The sequence below is a fragment of the Phacochoerus africanus genome, chromosome 2 (assembly GCF_016906955.1).
Source record: "Phacochoerus africanus isolate WHEZ1 chromosome 2, ROS_Pafr_v1, whole genome shotgun sequence".
Lineage (NCBI taxonomy): Eukaryota > Metazoa > Chordata > Mammalia > Artiodactyla > Suidae > Phacochoerus > Phacochoerus africanus.
In genome coordinates, this window is record NC_062545.1 from 209,446,232 (window position 1) to 209,468,307 (window position 22,076).

The 22,076-nt window shown below is 38.9% G+C and overlaps 1 protein-coding gene across 1 annotated transcript in view; it reads left to right on the plus strand.

Moving 5' to 3' along the window:
• TTC39B (tetratricopeptide repeat domain 39B) overlaps positions 1-22,076 on the plus strand; it is a 146,355-nt gene that overhangs the window by 56,720 nt on the left and 67,559 nt on the right. Inside the window, 1 exon segment of the mRNA XM_047767628.1 lies at positions 20,305-20,400. Within this exon segment, the coding sequence (XP_047623584.1) occupies positions 20,305-20,400 (96 nt within the window).

Here is a 22,076-nt window from a genome sequence, read left to right on the forward strand (position 1 = left end):
AGTTCAAATATTTTTTATTTGATATTAATTTTAAAGTGCATTTTCCATCTACATTGTAATGGCTGTTATGTCATATGTATATTTTCATTCACTTCACTTATTTAACTTGTGTGCATTTTACCCATTAAACTAAAAACTTCAGAGAACTTGACTTGCCTTATTTAGTATTTGTAAAAAGTCAGTAGGATACAAAATCCAAGTCTAACCTGGGAGTATCAGCTTGTTCTCATGTTTTCCTTAAAAGAGGTAGTTCATCTTATTCCTCAATTAGACCTCTTTTGATAGAGACGAATCCCTGGATTAGGTGGAAAAAAATCATTAAAAGACCCTGTAGATTTTATAAATCCAGGCCATTTGTATTCTTCTTGCTTGTTTCCCTAGGATAATTAAACAGTGATGGATTAGAATTAGGCTGCAGCAGAGATTGGGGAAAAAAAAATCTCCCAGCATCCCTTCCTGCAGAAGCATCAGCTTCGGCAGTGAATGTAGCTGCCACTTTAACTGACATGTCTTAAATCCTGCCCTGGGAAGCTCTGGGATGCTGTCAGCTGCCCGATAACTTCTTTTCTTATGCTCATGAAGTGAATCTTCCTGGACACCAAGAAATAAAACAGAAATTGAAGATTTTTGTTGCCCTTTAAATTGGAGATTGTCTCTTCATTGATTTTTTAAAAAAAAATCTGTTGGAAGAGAAGGAAAGGCATCTTCACAGTGGGGTTATATTCACCCCTTCAAAGTTATAGTTGCTCTAAATCTGTGAGTATGTTGCATTTATTTAGCTATTCTGGGGGTATGATTGCCACCTTCTCTTTAGACCTGGGAGGATTGAATTTAAGGGAAGCTATGACAGTTAAAAAAACTGGAGTTAAATTTCATTGGAAAACTGCAGTTTTTCTTAGTTAATCTTGTTTTCATCAAAGCCTTCATGCCAAGCCTGCCAGGGACTCCCTCCTCTGCTGCCTGCACCCCTGCCCCCGTATCTTTTTTCTTAAGTTCCTGAGGGTGAGTGCTGGAATTGAAGAAAATAGCAAATCTCACTGCTGAGAAGGATGCAGTCTTCCTGGGATGCTTTGGCTGGTTTACTGCTGCTGCAAGGTGTGCACCGGGCTGCAGAACAATGGAAGGAGGGTGACGGCTCAGGTTGTATTCATTGTGCTTGCCTTAGGTCCTTTGTTGGCTTTGGTATTGTGTTTTGTTTTGTCAGGGTGATTAAAACCTTAAAGCAAAATTAGGCACTGAGGCATGCTCGCAGAATAACATGGGGAGAGTGTCATGAGCTTACCTCCCTCTGTGCTGTGTCGGCTTCAGCCCGTCTTTTTGTAGCAGATTCCCGTGAATGGGAGTTATCCAAAAGTGACCTTTGCATGACCACCCTTTGCTAATTGTGCATTTGAGTGGGTGCCATTTTTTTTTTTTCTTTTTCTGGTGACGCAGGCCCTTTAATCCCAACATCTGTCCTTAGTCATTGTGTCCTGCTTTCCCCCTTTGGAATTCACTGAGGCTGGATCTGTATCCTTGCTGAATTATTATTGAATCAGTTGTGAACCTTTTGTAAAGATAGAGGTTAAATTTTGGTCCCCAGGATAACCCTCATATGTTCATGATTGATCTTTGTTACATGAAAGTCTTATTATTTGAGTAATCTGATTCATATCACTGGTTATTTGGTTATTGATGTCATTCCTTTATCTTAAAATCACATTAGCTAAAGGGATTTCTAAAAGTTAAGTTCAGGGATCAGTAGTCAAAATACTTTTAAACACCAGCTGGTAATAGTCATCTTTGTAGAGGTGGAATATGTTTGCCTTAAGGTGATATATGAGGTTTGGGGTGCTAGTATTTTTGATTGATTTCCTATAAGAGAAAATAAATCAAGGATTTTAAAAAAGAAACTCTCTACCACCCAGAGATCAAACATCTGCTGTTTTTATTTTTAAACATTTCATCATATTTAAATGTAGAAACTTTGAATTCAGTGAGGAAAGATTCCTGAAAATAGGAAATTCTGCTTTGCCTAGACTTGCAAAGAAGTTAACAAATGTTTACATTTGTTTCAAAGCCCTTGTTCTGCCCTGGGGACATGATGCTGAACCAGATATTACATCTGCCCTTAGGAACCAGATATTGTTAGCAGGTGAGGGGAACATTCAGAAACTGCCGGAAACTGCCAGAAACTGCCTAATTATTTCATTACATGTGTGGTGATTTTTCAACCGTAGAAGTGTGGGAACTTTGCAGCCAAATAGACAAAAGAAATACAAGTATTTGCAACTTATGCTGCCCCAGATCTTCTGGAGCCACAGATCCTTGGTATACTTGAAAGGCGATTTTGAAAATAATTAGTTCAGCAAGATAGACTCTATATAAGTGCTGGTTTTTAGATCAGCATTAAGGAATAGTCCCTGCTGTGAAGGAACTCACACACAGTCTAGTCTAGTGGGAGAAGGAGGGGAATTGATTATGTTAGTATATTCTCATATGTTATTGATTTATTAATTCAATAAATATTTATTGAGTGTATGCTGTAATGTTGGGCACTGTTATGGACACTGTGCTGACACTGGGGATGGGGTGGAAAATAAGACAGAGATGCCCTGCCATCTGGCGGAGAAATGATGGGATGTGATGAGAATACACAGGATGGGGAAAGGGGCATCAATGCTATTTACTGAGCATCTGTAGTGGGCTAGCCACTAGTTGTTACTCTGTGTATATTCATCTTCCCTTTGATCCTATAAACCTATAAGATTAAACCTACAGGTTACTATCTGTTGTAATAAGCAAGTAAACAGAGGTACTGAGAGGTTAAGTTGTTTGCTTAAGGTCATACAGGAAGTGAGTGGAGGAATTTTAACTTGATCCCAGTTGTGACTTGATTTAAATCTCTGTCCCTTCCAGTGTTCCCCAAACCTGGGTCTCATCAGAGTTACCTGAACTCTGGAGGGAGAACTGTGTTAATGATGGGCATCCTTGAGGACTGTGGCAGTGAGGTTTAGGAAGCATTCTTAGACTCCCCCCCTCAATATACAGATGGAGGATAGTGACGATAGAGTCCTACAATAGTTAAAATGGAGTCAGTACCTAGATTTCGTGATTCCTAGCCACCATTCATTCCATTACAGTGTCTTGGAAGATACGTGCTAAGAAATCAGAACCAGAATCATGAGCAAACAACAGATCCAAAACAACTAGCCAAGTTAATAAACAAAACAAAATAGAACAAAAGCAAAATAATTGCCATGAGAGCTTGAACTTGTAAAGTGTTTGTCTGGTCTTGGCTCTGAAGAAGAACGCCTAGCTATCCTGACTCACCTTTCCTGACAGTGCCAGTTCAGAGGTCTTCCTATGTTGCCTGATGGTTATTCCTTGAGAGTGAAACAGCTAGGACTTTTTTTTTTTTTTTAACAAAGCAGATGTTGTGGCTTATTAATATTCATTCAGGCCCTTACAGTTTATTCAGGGATACAGATAAGAAACTCTGTACTTGGGAGATAGTGGGATAAAGTCTGAGGCCTGGAGAAGGTCAGTGTTCCATGGAGCAAAGATGAGGGGCCACCAAACTAGCCCTGGTTGATGGCAGGAGTTTAGGGAGACATTGACCTTGTCGGGCTTTGTGGAGGAGTAAATATCTAAATTGAGGCAGATATTGCTAGATATTGATGGTCATTGGATATGGCCATAGGATTTTTTAGGTCAAAGGCCCCGAGATATTTGAGATCATTGTAGGAGGAGAAAAACATTCTCTTCTACCCTGTTAGGTTCACATCTGATGCCTTGCAAATTAAGTGGACAAAAGATTAGCAAGAGAAGAGAAAAACAAGTTTAGTTGCATACATACACATGAAAGTTCACAACGAAATGTGCTTCGAGGAGGTGGTTAGAATTGGGGGCTTATATACCATCTTAGCAAAGGATGATAAAGTGTGGCAAAGAGGCTAAACAAAAGAAAAAGGAGTTTTTGGACTTCTGGATGAGGGTAAGTTATGGGACGATGACAAGGAAAGTGATGGTAAATGAGGATTGTTTAGTATGGCTTTTAAGTGGATAAGAGTCCTCTCAGGTGATAAGAGTGATCTCTGGACTCTTCCTGATGTGGGAGAGGGAGACATCTTTACAAGAGGAAATTGATGCCCTGCTTTTAGACAGAAAGGAGAGCAGAGAGCTAATTGAGAATGACATATTTTGGGTTGACATACTCTGATCCCCTTCACCATGATCTCTTCAGGGTTTGCCAAGAAGCATGAAAGGCCTGTAGTTCTAATAAAGGCAGGCTGGTTAGAGAAAGACAGGTGTCAAGGGTACCTTGCCAAGAAGCTTGGACAGGGGCAGTGATGAGCCACTGAAGTGTCACTAAAATGTAAGCAGTGAAGTCCCTTTGCTCTTGGCTCTAAGACTCTGGCCACTTAGTAATGATTTAGGATTTAAATAGGCGTTGATGGCCTCGGTTGGGAATTTAACATATTTGTATACATATATCTATGAATGTGTATACAGATATATACTTATATATACACACACACATAGTTCACATGCATGGAGATATGTATTAGTATAGGTATACATCAGTCATTGTTTTTATAGAAAGTGTATTTTGATTTCCAACCCAGTAACTTCTAAACAAGACGCAGCTTGCATAGTTTTTAATCTCCTGTTTTTCAACATCACATTTCCCATTTGATTAGTAGGAGGCTCTGAGGTCTGTTACAAGATAAAGCATTTTCAGGCTCTGTAGGGTTTCTTGGACAAAGCATGAGGGAGGTTTAGCAGCCTTTTGCTGTGTTATCATTTTCATATCTTAGTGGGGAAGAAACGCACTAGATTTTTAAAAAAATGTCTTCTGTGTCAGGCCCAGTACCCACCCTGTCTTTGTGTCTTAAATAACAGCGGTGTTAATTGATCGCCCCCTTTACAGATGAGGAAAACCAGGTGGGAAAAGATTTAAGCAATTGCCTGAGGTTATTTAGCATGCTGACCATGTGCTAAAAATTGGCAGATCTGTGCTCCTACAGGCTGCTATATTGTGTCCCTTAGCTTTGGATTGATTGAGGGAGTGGAGATGGCCCCCTTCTCTGTTTTTCCATAAAGCCACAGTATGCTCTGCTTACATGTGTCATGAATAATGCTTAGGTGTTCTGGCCTCATGCCCAGAGATCTTCCTAACGTTTAGACTTGCTTTCCCCTTTTTGCTGTTAAATTTACACTGAGGTCTTTGGCTCGTTTGAGAAAGGTGGGATTGCATCTATGGGCAGATTATATGAACACGAGTTTGATGTGAATTTCATGCATCGTTTGCTTTGCTTTTGATATTTCATCAGTACACAGGTGTGGGAAGTCTTTAGTGATCATTCAAGCGGATGAGTGGATTTCTTTGGTGATCGTTTTAGATTAGTGGGTTATGGAATATCTTATTTCAATATCTTATTTTAGTCACCTAAAATATAGGTGACTATATTTTAGAAAGCAAGGAAGTGTGGGACCGAGACTTCAGTTTTTCTTTTGATTTGGGGCTGTAGTCATTATCTTCTTATTTAGTGGGTGGGGCAGAATTTGAGCCTTTCCGTGAGCCCTAATAAGTAGCATTTATATACCATCATCTTTCCTTAATATTAGCTTAGGTTTTTGTTTTTTAAAGGCAATAACATCCCTGAATAACAAAACCATTTTGTGTGCCCACTTAATACCACAACTTGAATATACACATTATACCAATTATGAAAACAGTGAACAGCTAAATAAAATGAAACTTTGGTGCTTAATTTCTTGAGTATTTATGTGCTTTCCCTTCTATTTTGCTTGTCTTAGCTGATAAATGTTTGTTGGGAAAAGCCTACTATAGCTTGCTTGTGATTAAGGACTCCATGATCTACAAATGTGACATAAAATGTCAAATATTGAGGCTGTGTTTGGCACAAGGGTGCAAATATTATTGACTCATCAATAACTTATTGAGCATCTCTGGGCTCAGAGAGTCCCTGCCCTTAAAAAGCTCATAATCTACTCACAGCAAGTACCACTCATCATGCTATGATTGGTTTTAAATTCTGACCATGGATCCCAGAGGAGAGACACATTATCTAGCCTGGAAAACATCGGGGTATCCTTTATGTATTCTTTCCCTCGTGAATTATTATCCAAATGAAAGGAAAGCTTGTTTTCAATATTGCTTTTTAAAGATTTTTTTTTTTACTACCTTTGTTTAAGGTGGTTTTAAAGGAAATGATAAACAATTACCCGCATTCAATGTCACGCTGAAAACCTTCATTTGCTCTGCATCCTGAAAAGACCTACATCCCTACCTTGAGGGACTAATGAAAATGGCAAAGTGCTAGTAAGTGGCCTCTGGCCACAACTGCAGGAAACTGCTGAGTAGCAGGAATGCAATGGTCTGTCTAATGGGAAGTTCTTGGCCTCAATCACTTAACTCTCTTACCAGCATCAGCACTACATTTGTGTGATGTTTTGGTTTAAGAAGTGATTTTTCAAAATGGAATGCGTTATTTCCTCAGAACATCCCTGTGAGGTTGACAGGATGCAGGTAATTTTATGTGTCTTCTGGCTTGTTTTTTTTTTTTTTTTTTGTCTTTTTGCCATTTCTTGGGCCGCTCCTGTGGCATATGGAGGTTCCCAGGTTAGGTGTCCAATCGGAGCTGTAGCCACCAGCCTACGCCAGAGCCACAGCAATGTGGGATCCGAGCCGCATCTGCGACCCACACCACAGCTCACAGCAACGCCAGATCCTTAACCCACTGAGCAAGGCCAGGGACCAAACCCGCAACCTCATGGTTCCTAGTCGGATTCGTTAACCACTGCGCCATGACGGGAACTCCTGGGTTTTTTTTTTTTTTTTTTGGTGTGTGTGGGTGTGTGCCCCCCCCCCCTTTTTTGTTGCTGTAAAATACATGTAACATAAACTTTACCATCATAACCACCACTTCAGTCATAGTAAATACATTCATAATGTGGTGCAGCTGCCACCACCATCCATCTCTGTAACTCTTCATGTTGTAAAACTGAAACTCTCTTCTGCATTAAACAGTAGCACCCCCCCTCTGCCCCCAGCAGAGGTGAGTGATTGCTCCAGAGTCACACTCCTTGCATACCTGTCATAGAACCCAGCAATCCAGTGTTCTGTCTTGTGTCCCAGTGTGCTTTCTCTTCAATTGCACAGCAGTAGGGAACTGAAGAAGGATAATTAATAGAGAAGGTAGAAGTTTTCTGCTAGAAGTAAGAGGACCCTCCAGTAAAGAAGGGGTTTTCTTTTTTTTCATTTTTTGAAAGTTTTGTTGATATATAGTTGATTTACAAGGTTGTTATAATTTCCGTTCTACAACAAAGTGATTCAGTTACACATATACACATCCATTCCCTTTCAGGTTTCTTTTCCCACATAGATTATCATGGAATATTGATTTCTCTGTGCTATACAGCAGGTCCCTGTTGGCCATTCATTCCATATACTTCAGTGTGAGTTTTCTTTTCTTTTTTTCTTTTTCTTTTTTCTTTTTGTCCTGTTAGGGCTGCACCTGCAGCATATGGAAGTTCCCAGGCTAAGGCCACTGGCCTACACCACAGCCACAGCAACTCAGGATTTGAGGCACGTCTGTGGCTTATACTGCAGCTCACAGCAATGCCAGGTCCTTAATCTACTGCAGCTCGAGGCCAGGAATCGAACCCTCGTCCTCATGGGTACTAGTTGGGTTCATTACTGCTGAGCCACAGTGGGAACTCCTGGGTTTTCTTTTAAATTAAAAAAAAATCAGTGAATAAAATCAGTGCAATGAAATGGGAGCTGTATGTATCTCTTGCCAGTCTAACATTCTATTTTTGTTTGTTGTAAATAATGTGAAGGAATACAATTTGCTTTGCCTAAGGAAGGAAGTTTCAAAGATAAATCGTTTCCAACTTGGTCAGTGATTCGCTGTGGTTTGAGCAAAAAAAAAAGAAAAAAAGCATCTGTTGAAGTTCTCTCTTTTTTCTAAAGACATAGTCAGTCCCAGCCTCTATTTTATTTCCTTCTTTCTTCCTTCCTTCCTTTCTTCCTTCCTTTCTCTCTCTCTCTCTCTCTTTCTTTATTTCTCTGTTCTTTTAGTTCTGCACCCATGGCATGTGGAAGTTGTCAGGCTAGGGGTCTAATCGGAATTGTAGCCGATGTCCTACGCCACAGCCGTAGCAATGCCAGATCTGAGCTGCATCTGAGACCTGCACCACAGCTCATGGCAACACCGGATCCTCAACCCACTGAGCGAGGCCAGGGATCAAACCTCTAACCTCATGGTTCCTAGTCAGATTCGTTTCCGCTGTGCCACGATGGGAACTCCATCCCCCTCTATTTTCTTAGTGAGTAGGATCTGGACAAGCTTTATATTTTATCCACAAATGAATTTTTTTGTTCTTTTCCTTTCTTTCTTTCTTTTCTTTTTTTTTTTTTTTGTCTTTTTGCTATTTCCTGCAGCATATGAGGTTCCCAGGCTAGGGGTCCAATCGGAGCTGTAGCCACCAGCCTACGCCAGAGCCACAGCAACGTGGGATCCGAGCCGCGTCTGCAACGTGCACCACAGCTCATGGCAACGCCGGATCGTTAACCCACTGAGCAAGGGCAGGGACCGAACCTGCTACCTCATGGTTCCTAGTCGGATTCGTTAAGCACTGTGCCACGACGGGAACTCCAATTTTTTGTTCTTTTCAACTGCCCTCACTTTGCTCTGGAATTCTCATCTCCCTGGAAGATGGGAAAACACATGAAATTGTCAATTAAAGATGACATCATCTATTCAAAATTCAGACAAGCCTCTCTCGGAGTGACTCAGGTTTTCTTGTGGGTATGAGAGAGGCAAGAAAAGTTTTATTTCTATCTCAGGCTGACATCTCCTTTCCCCCTTCTCCCATCCTTCCCTGGTGGCCTCTGGGTGTAGGACAAAGTGGCATAGGGATGGAGCCCTGATCTGAGTGTTGCTCTCTGGTGGAGTATCTCATCGGTTATTTTTGCCTTGACCTCTGTCCTTGCTGCCTCTGTCCATGAAACACCTATGACCTGAAGGACTTGGTATCCTCTGCTGGCGTTGGCTGGGCCACAGGTGGCCACTCCCATTTGATCCCTGTTCTCTGCCCTTTGCTACAGGAGCTGCCTTTTAAAAAAACATCTTATTTTGCAATAGGTCCAAACTTAGAGAAAAAGTATGAGAATACTACAAAGAACTTATCTGTACTCTTAATCCCTTTTAAACATTTTGCCACATTTGTGTTTTATTTTTTATTTTTTAATTTTTTCAAGAGGTAATGCCTTTTTGTTTGTGTGAATTAGAGGAGTCTCGTTTCTTTTTTTCAGCCGTACCTGAGGGATATGGAAGTTCCCAGGCTAGTGGTCAAATCAGAGCTCCAGCTGCTGGCCTATACCACAGCCACAGCAACACAGGATCTGAGCTGCATCTGCAGCCTACACATCACCTCGCGGCAATGCTGGATTAAGGATCCTTAATCCACCGAGCAAGACCAGGGGTTGAACCTGAATCTTCACGGACACTATGTTGGGTTCTTAAACTGCTGGGTCACAATGTAACTCCACATTTGTGTTTTATTCTCCCACTGTATATATAATATTATGTATTTTTCTGCATCATTTAGAAGTAGGATGCGGCTCCAAAGAAGGTAGTCTGGAAGGACGAATTGGAACCTTCCAAGTGAACAAGGGGGGAAATGTCTGGAAATAGCTCTCATGTTCTTTCCTTTTCTCGGCTTTCCTCTAACTCTTCTCTCTTCTAAGTTAAGCTTCTCCACCTTCTTGAGCTCTTCCTTTTATAGAAAAGCACAAAGAATATAAAAGCCATCCAAGTCCTGCAGATAATATGAAGATTTATGATTTTGAGTGAGGAAGCCTTTGTCATAAGTCTAAGCATTAATTATTAAGGGGTATATTATAGAGTTAATTAAATTTGCTATGATCTCACTCAATAGAATAATTATATCCGGTATTGGTACTTGCCCTTTGGCCTTGTCCAGCTTTTTATTTTTTTATTTTTTATTAAAGTATAGTTGATGTACAATGTTGTGCTAATTTCTGTTGTACAGCAAAGTGACTCAGTCATATGCATATATACATTCTTTTTCTCATATTATTTTCCATCGTGGTCTATCCCAGAAGATTGGCTGTAGTTCCCTGTGCTACACAGCAGGACCTCGTTGCTTATCTATTCTAAATGTAATCGTTTCCATCTACTAACCCCAAACTTCTAGTCCATCCCACTCCCTTCCCCCTCCCCCTGGCAAACACAAGTCTGTTCTCCATGTCTGTGAGTCCGTCTCTGTTTTGTAGATAGGTTCATTTGTGCCACATTTTAGATTGACATATAAGTCATATCCTATGGTATTTGTCTTTCTCTTGCTAACTTACTTCACTTAGTATGAGAATCTCTAGTTTGCTTCCATGTTGCTGTTTTCCAGCTTTTTAGATCTTCCCTCCAAAGAGCAGGAATAGTGTGGCAAAAAAAAAAAAAAAAAGTTGAAATTTCTTTCCATTGATTCTGACAGCACTGGTGCCAGGCCTGGAGGTGACAGGGACAGTGACATGTATTTGAGGGGTGTCTGTTAATTTCTGGGCTGTCCTTGCTCTTCTAGCTGCAGGATTAGCACCTTCCTTCTTTCTTCAATCACTGGCCATGAGAATGGCTATTTGAAAATGTCATCATAGGGCAGAATTTATTCTAATGAGCGGTTTTCTTTAGTTAGAAAGACAAGTTGGTCATGTGGTCAATAATATTGAGCAGCAGGTTTCCTAGAAATCTGGTGTTGGTGTCCACTGGAGTCCTATGTTCCTAACTCTGATGGATGCTCTTCAATTGCAGGTTATAAATGGTGCCTCTTAGAGCATATCCATTGGTTTTTCTTTATTCATTCCTTTTTGCCCCCAAAGAGAGATTTTATTTATTTTTTATTTTTTAATTTTTTTCTGGGTTAAAATCTTCTTTTATTTAATTTTCCATGTCCTTATGTTTGTCTCCTGACTTCAGCTTCCTGAGGTGGGCAACCTGGTACCTCAACAACACAAGACTGTTTGTTGATTTTTTTCTTTTCTTTTCTTTTCCTTTCCTTTCCTTTCTTTTCTTTTTTTTTTTTATAATTTTTTTATTTTCCCACTGTACAGCAAGGGGGTCAGGTTATCCTTACATGTATACATTACAATTACATTTTTTCCCCCACCATTTGTTCTGTTGCAACATGAGTATCTAGACAAAGTTCTCAATGCTATTCAGCAGGATCTCCTTGTACATCTATTCTAAGTTGTGTCTGATAAGCCCAAGCTCCCGATCCCTCCCACTCCCTCCCCCTCCCATCAGGCAGCCACAAGTCTCTTCTCCAAGTCCATGATTTTCTTTCCTGAGGAGATGTTCATTTGTGCTGGATATTAGATTCCAGTTATAAGTGATATCATATGGTATTTGTCTTTGTCTTTCTGGCTCATTTCACTCAGGATGAGATTCTCTAGTTCCATCCATGTTGCTGCAAATGGCATTATGTCATTCTTTTTGATGGCTGAGTAGTATTCCATTGTGTATATATACCACATCTTCCGAATCCAATCCTCTGTCGATGGACATTTGGGTTGTTTCCATGTCCTGGCTATTGTGAATAGTGCTGCAATGAACATGAGGGTACACGTGTCTCTTTTAAGTAGAGTTTTGTCCGGATAGATGCCCAAGAGTGGGATTGCGGGGTCATATGGAAGTTCTATGTATAGATTTCTAAGGTATCTCCAAACTGTTCTCCATAGTGGCTGTACCAGTTGACATTCCCTCCAACAGTGTAGGAGGGTTCCCTTTTCTCCACAGCCCCTCCAGCACTTGTTATTTGTGGATTTATTAATGATGGCCATTCTGACTGGTGTGAGGTGATATCTCATGGTAGTTTTGATTTGCATTTCTCTTATAATCAGCGATGTTGAGCATTTTTTCGTGTGGCCATCTGTATATCTTCCAAAGAGAGATTTTAAACTTTGATGAAAAACCTTCAAGGATATGTTTTTTTAATGAATTTTTGACATTTTATTTCATTTTTTCTTTTTAAAAATTATTTTATTTTATTATTATTTTTATTATTATATTATTAAAGTATAGTTGATTTAACAATGTTTCATCAAGTTCTATTGTACAACAAAGTGACCCAATCACACACATTTCCGTGTGCTGTACAGTAGGATGCCATTGCCCATCTATTCCAAATATAACAATTTACATTCCCCCAAACCCCAAAATGCCCATCCATCCCACTCACTTCCCTTCCCCCCATCCCTGGGAGCCCCAAGTCAGCTCTTCTTGGCCATGATCTGTTTCTTTTTTTTGTTGGTTTGTATGTTATTTTTAGATAGGATCATCTGTTCCATATTTTAGATTCCATGAATAAGTCATATCATATGGTATTTGTCTTTTTCTTTCTAGTTTACTTCAATTAGTATGAGAGACTCCAGATTCATCCATATTGCTGAAAATGGAATTAGTTTGTTTTTTTTACGCTGAGTAATACGCCATTGTATATATGTACCACATCTTCTTAATCCATTCATCTATTGATGGACATTTATGTTATTTTCATGTCTTGGCTATTGTGAATAGTGCTGTTATGAACATAGGGGTGCCTGTATCTTTTTCAGTGAATGTTTTGTCTGGATATTTGCCCAGGAGTGGAATTGTTGGCTCATAAGATTTTTTTTTTTTTTTGTCTTTTCTAGGGCTGCACCCGTGACATGTGGAGGTTCCCAGGCTAGGGGTCTAATCAGATCTGTAGCCATCAGCCTATGCCACAGCCACAGCAATGCACAATCCATGTCGCATCTGTGACCTACACCACAGCTCATGGCAACACTGGATCCTTAACCCACTGAGCGAGGCCAGGGATTGAACCTGCAACCTCATGGTTCCTAGTCAGATTTGTTAACCATGGAGGCCACGACGGGAACTCTGTTATTTCTATATTTAATTTCTTGAGGTACATCCATACTGTTTCCATAGTGGTTGTACCAATTTACCTTCCCACCAACAGTGGCGGAGGGTTCTGCACACCCTCTCCATCATTTATTACTTGTTGCCTTGTTAACGATTGGCATTTTGACTGGTGTGCGGTGGTACCTCATTGTAATTTTGCATTTCTCTAATAATTAGTGATATTGAGCATTTTTTTGTATGCCTGTTGGCCATCTGTATGTCTTCTTTGGAGAAATACCTATTTAGGTCTTCTGCCTATTTTTCAGTTGGGTCATTTGATTTTTTTGTTGATGAGTTGCATGAATTGTTTGTATAAAGACATTCTTCACAGAGCTAAAATAGATTATTTTAAAATTTGTATGGAAATACAAGAGACCCTGAATAGCCAAAGCAATATTGAAAAAGAAAAATGAAAATGGAGGAATCAGGCTTCCTGACTTCAGACAATACTACAAAGCTACAGTCATCAAAACAATATCGTACTGGCACAAAAACAAAACTATAGACCAATGGAACAGGATAGAAAGCCCAGATATAAACCCATGTACCTATGGGCAACTAATCTAAGGTAAAGGAGGACAGAACATACAGTGGAAGAAAGATAGCCTCTTTGATAAATGGTGCTGGGAAAACTGGAAAGCTACATGTAAATGAATGAAAGTGGAACACTATCTAACAGCATATACAAAATAAACTCAAAATGGATTAAAGACCTACATATAAGGCCAGATACCATAAGACTCCTAGAGAAAAACTTAGGCAGAATACTCTTTGACATAAATTACAGCAACATCTTGTTTGATCCACCACCTAGAATAATGACAATAAAGACATAAATAAACCAGTGGGACTTAATCAAACTCAAAAGTTTTGCACAGCCAAGGAAACCATTAAAGAAACAAAAAGACAACCCGCAGAATGGGAGAAAAATCTTTGCCAATGATGCAACAGACAGGGGCCTAATCTCCAAAATATACCTTTTTTCTTTTTTAAATAGGCTAGTTTTTTTTTTTTTTTTCATTCTGTTGGAACATAGCCCATTGTGTTGCATTTATTGGGGGAAATTAAATTTGAATTGATTCTGCTTATTATGATTTGATTGAGAAAAAAAGTATAAACAATGCAACTCTAAGCTTTTCATTTGAGAATGGTTCTACTCAGTAATTAAAAATTAGAGCAATGTAAAACAATAATAAAAAGACAGAACACAATTAAAAATGACCAAAGAATCTGAATAGGCATTTCTCCAAAGTAGATATACAAATGATCAATAAGTACCCAAACAGATAAACAATATCATTAGTCACTAGGCAAATGCAAGTCAAAACCACAATGAGATACCACTAAGGTGGAGAGTAGCAAGTGCTGTCCAAGATACAGAGAAATGGAAACTTCCAAACATTACTGGTAGGAATGTAAAATCATACAGACACTTTGGAAAATGGTCTGGCAGTTCTTCAAAATGTCAAGCATAAAGTTACCATACGATTCAGCACTTCTATCCTAGGTATATACCCAAGAGAAATGAAATATATGTCCACACAAGAACATGAATGTTAATGCAAAATTATTCATAATAGCCAAAAAGCGGAAATAGCCCATATACCCATCAGCTAATAAAATGACAAAATGTGTTATAGCTATTCAATGGAGTATATTTGGGAATAAAAAGGAATGATTTATTGATTTCAAAACACTATGCTAAATGAAAAAAGCTAGTTATGAAAGACCATTAATATAAAATGTCCAGAATAGGCAAATCTGTACATACAGAAAGTAGACTAGTGGTTTCTTAGGACTAGAGATGAAGGGAAATGGGGAGTGACCGCTAGTGGATGGATGGATACAGGGTTCATTTTGAGTGAGAAAATATTGTAAAATCAAATTGTAGTGATAGTAATATACACTTCTATGTGTATATTAAGAACCGTTGATTTATACTTTAAATGAGTGAATTGTATGGTCTGTGAATAGTATCTCAATAAAGCTGTTTAAAAACCTTAAAAAATTAAAGCAGTAAAATCAGGGCAAAATAAAGACTTTTCCTAGCATACTAATATCTGTAAATAAAATATGATGTACTGTTTTCTTTAGCCTCTATAAACCCAATGACTATATTTTCTCTAGCTAAAAATAGATTTTTTTCTAACATTTGAGTGTAACATCTAGGTTATGCCTAGTACCTTCCTAGGACTGGGAACAGGCACATCGTTCTGTTAAGTTAAATTTTTAATAACTCTGCTTACTTTGGTGGCACATATTTTAAAACTGAAGCAATATAAGGAACATTTAACATGGTTTTTTTGCAAGAGTACATGTTCCTCAGTTCAGTGTTTTATATGTATTTCCTTTCTTTATTGAAGGAAGTAAGAGAAGACCTGAGTAATTGTAGATAGGTGTGAAAATATACCATTGTAAAGATTGTAGGGGTTCTTGCTTGCTGTGGTACAGCAGGTTAAGGACCCAGCATTGTCTCTGCAGTGACTCAGGTGGCTGCTGAGGTGCTGGTTTGATCACTGGTCCCACACGATGAGTTAAGAGTCCGATGTTGCTGCAGCTGTGGCATAGGTTGCAGTGGATTCTATCCCTGGCCTGGGAACTTCCATATGCTGTGGGTGACTGGAGATGGAGGGAAATGGGGAGTGACCACTAGTGGATGGATGGATATAGGGTTCCTTTTGAGTGAAAAAAATACTGTAAAATCAAATTGTAGTGATAGCTGTACACACCTATGAATACATTAAAAACTGTGGTAATTCTTTTCAAAAATCTCTAAAAATGTAATGAAGTCCCACTCAAAACCTCAGCAGGACTTTCCTTGTAATTTTACAGTGACTGATTCTAAAATATATAAATAAGAATAAAGTTGCAATAGCAGCCCCATCCTCCCCTCCCCACCAAAAAAAAAAAAAGAGAACATTTAGTAAAGTAGAGGACTTGCCCATTGGCCTATAGTTTCTAAAAAACGATAATGAAAATTGTGTGACTGGTGCAGACAGAAGCAAATGTATGAATGGACCAAAGAGTGCCCGAAACTGCCCTGTGCACGTGGAAAGCTGCCGTGTGTTGGAGACTGCAGTGTTATTCATCATGTCAGAGTATGATAATTACCGCGTGAACACATGTTAACGTTTACTTATCAATGGCGAAACCAGCAAGATAGTAAAACTGCTCCAAAAGCACTTGGGGAACTGAAGAAAGAAGGTTTGAATAAGATCTGCATTATACAAAACTGATTAATCTCCTACAGGACAATAAAACCATAACCGTACCAAATTATTTGCATTTGTATGAGACAAAAAAACCTACAAGTTAATGTGTTATTTTACACAACATAGACCTTAATTAGTAGAAGATAGCAAATCAAGCAAAAGTATATCCCCTAGAGAATGAAATATTCCTTGGGTGGGCCTGTCAGGTAGTGCTCCAAGGTGGCATTGAGTGGACATGAGGTCTTTCTTTTGTCTTATTTTGAAGCTAACGAATAGCCGAAAGATGAGTTTTTCATTGCCGTTGAAATAGTTGCCAACCTATAGGGAAAACAATTAAATTTAGATCACACTGTACACAAAAGTGGATTCCAGATATACTTGCGTGTAAATTATTTTCCCCATGTATTTGAAACATTTTTCATCAAAAAGGAAATAGGTTCTTGATACAATACTAGATAGTAGTTTAAAGGAGTGAATTGGGTCTATATATAAAAAAAATTTTCTTGGAGTTCCCATCATGGTGCAGCAGAAACAAATCCGACTAGGAACCATGAGGTTGCAGGTTGGATCCCTGGCCTCGCTCGTCGATCAAGGATTTCGTGTTGCCATGAGCTGTGGTATAGGTTGCAGATGTGGCTTGGATCTAGTGTTGCTGTGGCTGTGGTGCAGGCCAGTGGCTACAGTTCTGATTTGACCCCTACCCTGGGAACCTCCATATGCCACAGGTTGCAGCCCTAAAAGGACAAAAAGACAAATATGCTTTTGAATAAAAATCAGTTTGTAGCATGATATACTTATTGTGATATTAATATAAACTTAAAAATACTATAGAATTTCTGAGACTTCATGTACGTGTGTATAAAAGCATAAAGAACTAAATTTTATACCTCATAAAAATGAATAAATTCTAGGATTGTTTTATATTATGTTCTGCTAAATTCAAGTCTATCGTGCCTGGTAAAGATACTCTAATTGTAGCTTTGAAATGCAACATTTACCTGGCCCAATAGGCATGATTTCAGCTGAACTTAATTTAGTCACTTTATATATACATGGTATGTCAAACCATTGGAGAAAAGATGTGGTTTTAAAAAAATTATCTTGGGAAAAATGGCAAAAGATTAAGAAAAAAATGCATAGCACCATCTCATACCATATACTCAAGTTATAAGTGGATCAGTACATTAAATATTAAAAAGTAAGTAATACTGGTAAAATTATGTTACACGGTCTTTACGGAGGGAAGGTTTTTTTCCCTAAGTATGCCTTCAAAATCAGAAATTATAAAGGAAAGTGCCTTTTTGATTAGTTCAAACTTTCACTATTGGGGAGAATTTCAAAATTAAAGCTAAAGGCAAGTGAAAAAAGGGATTTTTTTTAACAGTGTATTTCAGAGTACATGTTCTTCTAGCCATTATAAATGAATCTGTAAGAGAACAGATGGGCAAGAATGATCCAAAAGGGTAGACAGCCCTTTGAGTCTGCCTTTTCCTCTTTCTGCTTGTAAACAAAGATGACAGTCAGGGCCCTAGAGTCTGGTTTATCTAACTACTTAGTGCTTCCTCCATTCTCCTGGTAAAAAGTTCTTGTGATGGAAAATAATGAGTGTTCAAGCTACGTTTCCCCTTATGCATGGAGTTTCCTTTTCTTACCACCCACACCCAACCACCCTAGTAAAAAGAACCTTGATTTCCCCCTAACCTGATGTATATAATCTAGGGAACTTGATCTTTTCAAGAAAAGATGAATGTTAAATATAAAATATCAGAGGATATGGGGGAGTCTGAAGGTGGAATATAATTAAACTTTCTTTAAGGTACAGTAAGGGTATTGACATCTTAGAATTAAAAAAAAAAAAGAAAAAAATCTTCCCTAAAGGGATGGTCCATAACTCTTTGTTCACTTCTCTGTGGCTTGTGTTTAGTTAAGGTGGGTGAATGGAGGCGGGAGATTGATGATATTATTATGATACAGGACAGGGCTTATTCTTAAACTCTATGGAAGTTTCCTTCTCTCCTGGAGATCTGCCTCCATGTATCTGTGAGGTAGTTCTGGGTCAAAAAGTGGCCTAAGATTCTGCAAACCAATTTGTCTTCACCTCTTCTATGGTTCCTTGGCATTCTGTGGTGTATATAATGGAAAACAAGGTAATTAAAAAAAATAGAAGATACCCGAAGTAAGGCTTTGGGATGGGATCCCAAAGGCCTGTAATTATAAGGGTTTTTACAGGGATCATTTAATTGTTTTTTTTTGTTGTTTTTTTTATTTTTGCTCTTTAGGACTGCACCCTCAGCACATGGAGGTTCCCAGGCTAGGGGTCTAATCGGAGCTGCAGCTGCCGGCCTACACCACAGCCACAGCAAAGTGGGATCTGAGCTGTATCTGCAGCCTACACCGCAGCTCACGGCAACGCTGTTTTCTTAACCCACTGAGCGAGGCCAGGGATTGAACCTGCAACCTCATGGTTCCTAGTCAGATTCATTTTCACTGTACCACGACAGGAACTCCAGGACTATTTAATTGGAAGCAGAGCTTGTTGGTTAAGGTAAAAGAGGGTCAGAGTATGTGAGTATCCTGGAAATAAAGACTTAATGGAATAAAAAAAATTAAAATTCCACAAGGAGATCCTGCTGAATAGCATTGAGAACTTTGTCTAGATACTCATGTTGCAACAGAAGAAAGGCTGGGGGAAAAATGTAATTGTAATGTATACATGTAAGGATAACCTGACCCCCTTGCTGTACAGTGGGAAAAAAAAATTAAAATTAAAAAATATTAAAAAAATTAAAATAAAAATAGAAGATACCTTATAAGTTCCATGCCCTTTAAGTCCAGAATTTATCCTTAGGAAATAATCAAGCAAGTGAGTAAGGGGCTTATTGCAATATTGTTTGTAATTGCAGAGCAGTGGGAGCAACTCAATTGCCTCAAAATGAGGGATAGGTAAAAATTATGTTATCTAGATTCAGTAGACTTGCTGTGTAGAGAGTAACTATGATATAGCAATTCTACTGAGGAGGAACGATTCAGGATAAATTCAGCATATAATGAAGGAAGCCAGAATATGGTATCCCAAAATATTTATGCCTCTTTGACATAAAAATCATTTTGAGCTGAAGGCAGTCAAGGCAGTAAACACTGAAAAAGTTCTCTTTCTGCCCAAAGGCAGGATATAAATTCTCTTTTTACTGCAGTCAGACTTATAGCTCAGAGAATCTGCAGACAAACCTTGTTAAATTAAACCTTATTTTCTGGTTATTTCTTCCCCCTAGCCCAACCCTTTTGTCTTGCCTTCACAAAGGTACTATTTCTTTGCCTATAAGGTATAAAAGATTTTCTGTTCTGGTCACTTTTTTGGGTCTTCATTCTCTTATGAAGGCTCTCATACATGTAAAAATTCAGTAAAATTTATTTTCTTTGCTCTTGTTGATCTTCATCAGTTTAATTTTTCATTCCCAGCCAGGGATTCTAAGAAAGGGATGAAAACTTTTTCTTCCCCTAAAATAATAATCTATTTCAGTGAAGAAACATGTAGATAGGTAGGTAGGTAGGTAGATGGTCGATAGATAGGTAGATAGATAGGTAGATTTACTTGGGGGAAGTTTTGGGAGGTGATTTCATGAATTTCTTTTTTTGTATACTAGAATATAAAGAAAATATTTTATTGGGGCTTTATTATAGGAATGTTCACCATATAACTGAGTAGATGTTGCTATTTGATTTTCAAAATTGGCAAGAAATGGAGGTGAGGGAGTTCCCATCGTGGCTCAGCAGTAAGGAAACGGACTAGGATCCATGAGGACCTGGGTTTGATCCCTGGCCCAGTTCAGTGGGTTAAAGATCCAGCATTGCCATGAGCTGTGGTGTAGGTTGCAGATGCGGCTCAGATCCCGTGTTGCTGTGGCTGTGGTATGGGTGGTAGCTGCAACTTTGATTCGAACCCTAGCCTGGGAACTTCCATATGTATCTGTCGCTGCCCTAAAAAAGACAAAAAAAAAAAAAAAAAGAAATGGAGGTGAGATATTGCAAATAACTGAAGGGCTTGGGTGGTATTCTTGAATCTATGTTGACTTTTCCTGTAAGACGAAGAAATAAAAACCTCACTGCCTTTTTATTAACAGGCCTTCTCGCATAGATATGGCAACAAGCAGCCAACACTGCTCGTCATTTGATACAAAACAGGCATCTGGACAGCACCGAACATCTGCTGTGAAAAGGTCAGGAAGGGGGTGCCGATGTTCCTGGGGGGGTGGGGGGAACAGTCCAGCCCTCTGGGCAGCTGTAGTGTTGATGCTGCAATAGGGCTTTGGGTTTACTACTTGGCAGGGGGTGGGAAGGGGAGAGGCCCAGGCAGGTTTAGTGCCCATTTTACAAGTTAGGGGAGGAGCTGCCAAGGGAGTTAGTGATTAGGTGGCACTGTTACACAAAAGCAGAAACAAAACTGAATTCAACTCTTGATGGTAGGGGGAGGCACGACTCCCTTTGGAAACTTTTTTATCTTAACCTTAACCATTAATTTATTATAAAATAATGTAACCATATTGTCCAGCATCAGGGAAGATGAAGAAAAGAATTATGAGCTTTATCATAGACTGTTAGAAATTTGGTATAAGTTCCCACTATGGTGCAAAGGGATTGGCGGGGTCTCTGCAGGGCCAGGATGCAAGGTTTGATCCCTAGCCCTGCACAGGGGGTTAAAGATCCTCTGTTGCTGCAGCTGCAGCATAGGTTACAAGTGCAGGTCTGATTTGATTGGTGGTCTGGGAGCTCCACATGGCGAGGGGCAGCTTTCTATCTATTTCACTCCAATGTTTTGTCCAGGCAGGTGGTCCTTCATATACATGTAGCCACACCTTTTTCATTGAATATTGTGTTGTGATTATTTTTCTACTTCTATTCTTCTTGTAACCTTGGTTTAGGAGTTCCCTTGTGGTGCAGGCATTAAAGATCTGGTGTTGCCACTGCAGCAGTTTGGGTCGCTGCTGTGGTTTGGGTTCAATCTCTGGCCTGGGAACTTCCACATGATATGGGCCTGACCAAAAAAAAAAAGTGCATGTTAAGAAGCTTTCATTGTAAATAATTAAGGAAATGCGGAAAAGCACAAACAGGAGATAAAATATATATTCACCATAACAATTGTTTTCACGTGTATCCTGTCTTTCTCTTTTTCTTTCTTTTTTGGCATATGGAAGTTCCTGGGCAAGGACTGAATTTGAGCCAGAGCTGTGACCTACACCAGTTGCAGCAATGCTGGATCCTTAACCCACTGTGCTGGGCTGGAGACTAAACTGGCCCCTCCACATAGACAAGTTGGATCATTGTTGGATCATTAACCCACTGTGCCACAGCAGGAACTACTCTCTCTCTCTCTATATGTGTGTGTGTGTGTGTATATATATATTTTAGGTTTTTTCCTAAATTGGGATAATATTAATTATACTATTTGGTAACCTGCTTTTTAAAGCATAATGTATCATGACATTTTCCCTTTCCACTAAATTTTTTTATAATATCATATTTATTTCCTAAGTACTGTTCCTTTTTGCACATCTTAGAATTATTTTAGTCAGTTGTCTCTTTTTGAATATGTAACTTGTTCCTTTATTGGTTATTAAAGCAATTCTGTTAAAGCTCTATTTTAGTATCATGAGAAAGTGCTTTCTATCTATCCTTACAGGTTTATTAAATCTTAAATTATACAGCATTTCTTTAGCATTTTTGATTTTGCATTTGAAATTTCAGCTATTTTTGGTTATGTTCATAATATCATGGACTTGGCAGTTTGTCTTAGGATTCAACCCTTACAACATAAGAAAGGGGTGCAATATTATGGGGTTTGAGGAATGGAGATGAAGTTGAAAATGACTTCTAAGGATATGGAGGCGTTTATTTT